Consider the following 5,710-nt stretch of genomic DNA (forward strand, 5'->3'; position numbering starts at 1 on the left):
CAAAAAAAAAAAAAAAAAAATCTTTCTTGTTTTTTTTCGTTAGGTTTAGTGTATGGATTCCCTAACAGGTTAAGAGAAACTGTTTCTTGTTCGATTTTTTTGCATTTTTTCCAAGATTTTATTTACACGTACGTTTCGTTTTGTTTACTTTAAGACTCTCAGTGTCTCTGTATATCGGCTTCCTTGCTTCGTTTGCCTGATCGTTTTTTTGTTTCTGAAGTTCTCTGTTTTTGGTTTGTCTTTGTGTATTGGTTTGCAACTAATCAGGTTTTTTCACTTCTGTGTGTCATTGATGTCATGTTATGCAACACAAAACTAAACGATTTGGTAGCTTATGTGTTTTGGTAACCATATTGGTATCTTCCACAACTTACAGTAAAGAAAGATCGTTCATGTAAACTTGAAACATTTTGCTTCTTTTATTCTACGTATACTTGGAATATTTGCATTTTTTTAAGTTTTGTAATGCTTCCAAGATAATGAATGACAAATTTAAACATCTTCCGTGACCAGCTTACCTCATCTTGAAACAATTGAGTTAGGATTGACTTTTCCTTTGAATCATCATCTAGCAATCTAGGCTACACTCTGTTCTTTGTTTCTCGTTCTTTTGTGAGACATTTGCTTCATGTGAAGACTTTTATGAGTTTTCCGACACCTTGAGACTTCTAATAATTCTCTGATTTTGAATCCATCAATCTCTTAAAAACCATCTGTGTTAGTTGTCTGCTGTGAACTGAAGTTTGTGATCTCTAGCTCTTGTCATTCATCACCAAGTCACTCATTTACATTTTTTCAAAAAAATATAGTTGTTCCTGTTAGCAACTAGTTTCGGTTTTTGTTTTTCTTCTGTTCCTGTTACTCAATTGGTTTGTAAAAAGATTAATGTATGGTTTCTGTTGGTTTACAAACCCTATTTCTCAATCACAACCGACAGAAAGATTAGTGTTTCTGTTGAACCGGAAGAAGAAGAAGAAAGTTTCATGGGAAAGACGGGACCGTGGTCCGTGGACAACGAGTTCATGCAGAAGAAGAGTTCCAAGAAATTGATTTTGTATCTTTCACAAACAGAAACCCTTTGATGAGGATGAAAATTAATGAAGAAGAAGAAGAAGGTACTGACAAGTGACAACCACCACTATCACCATGATCATAACCATGAATACTCCGAATCTGTCAAGACCTCGTCTTCAAATGATTCTAAACTCTAAAGTTGATGACTAATCGATCGGGTAATCGCCTCACTATATAGTGATATTTGAAGCCTTTTTAGTGGATTAGTGAAGAAAACAAAACACATCCATTTTGAAAATTTGGTTCCATTTTCTACTATTCCCCTTACCCCTAACCCATTGTCAACGTAGATTGCACTGCAATTGATCAACGTTGACCAATGCATCAATGTATGAAAAAAGTTCAGTCATGTTGAATTGAAAGTTTCGTAATGTAAGAAAAATATCGCCATAAAAATCATCAAAATTTATTAATATCCCACATAAAGATTTCAACTAACTTGACTATTCTCAAATGGCATGGATCTTAGATAGTCTTTACTCCTAATCATGACAATATTCGATGAGAAAAAAAAAAGATCATTCTCAAGGGATCGTCACGCACCAAAAAGAATGCTTCATATCAACTTTTTGCAAAGCCTACCAAGAAATAGGTGTAAGTAGTGGTGGTCATGGATGAAATGATTTAACATTATTTCATGAACAAAAGTCATTTTCTTCCAATATCTTAAAACTCATATATATATATATATATATATATGTTCAATGAATCTATTTTCCGTGTATTGATTAGTGATCTTGTCCTTATTTGCGTGTAATGCAAAAATATACTCTGCTTCAAAAGGAATAAAAAAGTTGTACTCGTGACTCTGACTTAGCGTAAGGATAACACTATTCTTCCAGGGCCATAATAATATGTGGACTATATTACTTCATCTCCAGATTCTCAACCACTGTTTTTATAATCGATCAGAATCTATTCTTTAGCTACTTGCTCCATTCAAGAAATTATCTAAACTAATAGAAATATAAGGCAAATTAATAAATATTTGGATGGGCCAAATTGTGCAAAAGTAAAAAAAACAAAACAAAAAACAAATGAGGGAAGTACTGTAGCTGCAATTGACACTCTGCAGAGGTTGTCGAGCGATTAAGAGGTCAGGTCGAGGCTTTTGTTTGGTAATGGGCCCTCAAAGAAAGCCCATTATTTAAATACTAATACAGTAATGAGTAAAATGACGAATCAAATCTCTTGAAACAAAAAAAAAAAAAAAAGTCACCTCAACTAGATTGGGACTTCTTCTTTCTTCCATGGGGCCAAGGTATGATTAATGATTTCGCACCTTAAAAATGGATTTGTTTACTAAAATTCCTTCTAAACTAAATAAAGTAAAAAAAAATTCATAAATTAACCTAATACAGTAGTAAGTAGCATTAAGGGACTTAAACAAAGTAAAAAAGAAAAGCACGAGGTGTGCAGTCATGCAGTCATGCGCGTGAGTTTGAAAATATAAAGTCGGGGGTCTATCCTAAGCTGCTGACAAGTTTTGGCATTTATACTTGTAAAAGTACACAACATTGATTAATGTTATTTAATTTGTCGTCACTAAATTTATGGCCTCCTAATAACTGATGAGAAGTGGGTGAACGAATATATACTACTTTGATGTGAGAAGAGAGCAAACAAAGCTGTAAAATAATTGCCATCAAAACTTTTATTTGAGTATTGACAAAAAAAAAAAAAAGTAGTCTTTATAAAATAAGTATAAGTATTTATTAAAAATAAAATATAAGGAGGGGGATCAAAGTTTTTTTTGGCTTTTGCGGCTAATGGAGAAACAGTAAACACGTAGAGCGCACTCCCTCCTCGTGGTCCAGAAAGCCACCAAACCTATCTTCTTACTTCAATAGTATAAACCCAAACATATTTAACATAATCAATTTACTAGTAATTTGGAAATGGTGATTAATTAACTTAAAAAATGGTAGTTAAATGGTAAGTCTATCTTTTAGGATATGTTTTAGCCAACTTTTATGGAGTATAATTTATTTTCTTAATGATGTTTTTAATTTTAAAATCATTGATATGTTGATTCCCAAATAGACAAATCTNAAAAAAAAAAAAAAAAAAAAAAAAAAAAAAAAAAAAAAAAAAAAAAAAAAAAAAAAAAAAAAAAAAAAAAAAAAAAAAGAAGTAGAGTGGAACGTGGCACAATTCCCCGTGCGTGTTTCTTCTTCCTTGCCAGACGCAAAACGCAGACGCGCACCCCAAATAACAAAAAACAAAAACTGCTTCCCCTCTCTCTCTCTCTCTTTCTCTCAGATCGATTTTGGGGTTGTGCCGATCAACGACGGTAAAATCTCCGCCGTTTATTTTCATCGTCGGAGGATCTCTATCTCTATCTAATCTAATCTCCTGTGTACGTACGTATACCCCTTTCGTGTGTTTTTGATTCCGCCGGAAACCTTAGTTGTTGTTCCTTGGTGAGATGAGACCCCTTTTGCCTCGTGTGATTCACAACGAATCGACTTAGCATTTCTAGGTTAAATTTTTTTTCTTTCCGTGTTCGTTTACTCAAATCTCTCTGTTGGAAAAGTTCGTGTTTTCTTGGTCTTTGACGCAGTCATTTCATGTCCTGAGTCCATTAGAATTGATCGCTTTTTTTGTTTGATAACATGAAACAAAATCCAATTTTTTTAAAAAAAATTTCTTCTGTTTTGGTACTTATATAAGAGTTTCAGATCTTATTGTATTGTGTTTTCTTGGTGTGCGTGTGCTTCTGCAGGGAGGAAGATAAGTAGCTGTTGTTATACTGCGGTAGAGGACGTACAAGTTGTTGTGTGTGTTTTAAAGTTAAAAAGGATTATGGGTTCAGTTTGTTGTGTAGCTGTGAAAGACAGAAAGGTTCCTCCTAGTAGTGGTGGTGGACCTGCGACTAGTGCATCTGTTCATCGTAACTCAGCGTGTTCGCCACAGTGGAGTTTCCGGCGTGACAATAGGAGGCGAGTTGCTGATGAGATTGAGGGTTCTCCTTATTACAGTTCCTTTGTTGGGAGTAGAGGTATTAGTATGGATAAGATGTCTTTAGGATCTGAAAGAGGTACTCTTTCCGAGGAGGGAGGAACACCTCCTGATGGACATTTAGGCACTCCTGCCTCTCAGAAATCAGCTACTCCAGATTTGAGCACTAATTCTATGGTTCCACCTTCTTCAGGTAATTTCATTCTCTCAGACAACAACAACAACTAGTATCGGGAGCTTTATCTCCCTAGAATATATCTCCTTATTTTTTTTAGTCTGTTCTCGTTGTTGATTAGATATAGTTGCCAGATGAGTTTTTTTAGTAGGATGTCTATCTTGCCGTCTTGGCACCGGGAACTATTTTTCTGTAATGAGTTAATTGTGTTTACTGTTCTCTTGCTGTGTCTTATGTTAACTCTTTTCTGTGCGGCAGGTTCATCCTTGGCAAGCAGTGATCTCATTGAGGTGAGATGTTCGACAAAACTCTAGTTTTTAAGCTTACGAGTTTTGGGTTGTTCTCTGTCATGTGTGTTTCTCTTGAAGCACTTTTTTACTTCCTTACAATTTGAAGTTAAGAGTGCTGGGACTTCCCTTCTACTTGTGTTCTTCCTTGGGAAGTATTATCTTCTTAACCCCTTTTTGGTTCGTCGCTGTTTCAGGTGAAGAATTTAATTGACTCACCTGGAATTGTCCCATCAGCTCAACCGAAACCTTTGTTCTCTACACCTTCTCTTCCCAATCCAGTCGGTGATCTTTCATCAGCTCACACTCGTTTGCTTCCTCCTAAATCTACACCATCAAGACGGGCTCGGCGTTCCCCTGGGCCCCAGTTGTTTAGGCAGGTTTCTGATAGTCAAATTTTAGGATTGAAATCCCCAAATAACAATTACTCAGTCTCAGAAGGTAGGTCATCGTTTGTGCTTTCGACCTGTAGCAATGACTTCGCCACCGGATCCCAATACGCATCCTCTGAAGGTGGCTGGTCTATGAACACTTTTTCTGAGCTCGTGGCATATTCTCAAAGGGAGAGATGGTCCTTTGATAGTGACCACTTAGGTTCTGGCAGACGGAAACTTAGTGGTGGCAGCAGCAGATTCTCCTTCTCCCCTTCCGTTGTTGATCAGCAGACTTGTGGAGCTTGCTCAAAGTTACTAACTGAGAGGTCTTCTATTGCCAATTTCGAGCTTCCAATTGCTGCTGTTCTTGCGTGTGGTCATGTTTACCACGCTGAGTGCTTAGAGACCATGACTACCGAAATAGAGAAGTACGATCCTGCCTGCCCCATATGCACGATTGGGGAGAAACGGGTTGCGAAAATAACGAGGAAAGCCCTAAAAGCGGAGGCGGAAGCGAAGGCTAAGCAGTACAAAAGATGTAAAAACCGTGTGGTAGATAGTTACGGTGAGAGTGAATGTGATGAGTTTGTGTTCGAGAAAATGGGGAAACGAGAAGGCAAAGCTCTCAAGCTAGAACCTAGTTGCAGTAGCAAGAGCTCGTCTAATAAGTCATTCTTGAAATGGCACTTCGCTTCTATCAGCTCCAAGTGGAGTAAACCCTCGTCCAAAGACTCTGCATTGAAGAAGGGGTTTTGGTCTAGACATCATAACAACCGATCTTCATCAAGCATAGAGGTAAACTCTGAACTTTTTTCAAACCTGAATTGTGAAAGAAATGA

At 36.7% G+C, this 5,710-nt stretch overlaps 1 protein-coding gene across 5 annotated transcripts in view; it reads left to right on the forward strand.

Annotated features, from left to right (window-relative positions):
• LOC104702283 overlaps positions 3,253 to 5,710 on the forward strand; it is a 4,313-nt gene continuing 1,855 nt past the window's right edge. Inside the window, exons 1-4 of one of the 5 annotated variants that reach the window (XM_010418121.2) lie at positions 3,253 to 3,437; positions 3,800 to 4,228; positions 4,469 to 4,500; positions 4,695 to 5,423. In XM_010418121.2, coding sequence (XP_010416423.1) covers positions 3,880 to 4,228; positions 4,469 to 4,500; positions 4,695 to 5,423 — 1,110 coding nt within the window. In that variant the 5' untranslated portion in view covers positions 3,253 to 3,437; positions 3,800 to 3,879. Of the gene's footprint in view, positions 3,557 to 3,799; positions 4,229 to 4,468; positions 4,501 to 4,694; positions 5,667 to 5,710 lie in introns of all 5 variants that reach the window. The other 4 variants (XM_010418119.2, XM_010418117.2, XM_010418118.2 and 1 more) reach the window with 4 other exon arrangements.

The sequence above is a fragment of the Camelina sativa genome, chromosome 7, assembly GCF_000633955.1.
Source record: "Camelina sativa cultivar DH55 chromosome 7, Cs, whole genome shotgun sequence".
NCBI classification, from domain to species: Eukaryota; Viridiplantae; Streptophyta; class Magnoliopsida; order Brassicales; family Brassicaceae; genus Camelina; species Camelina sativa.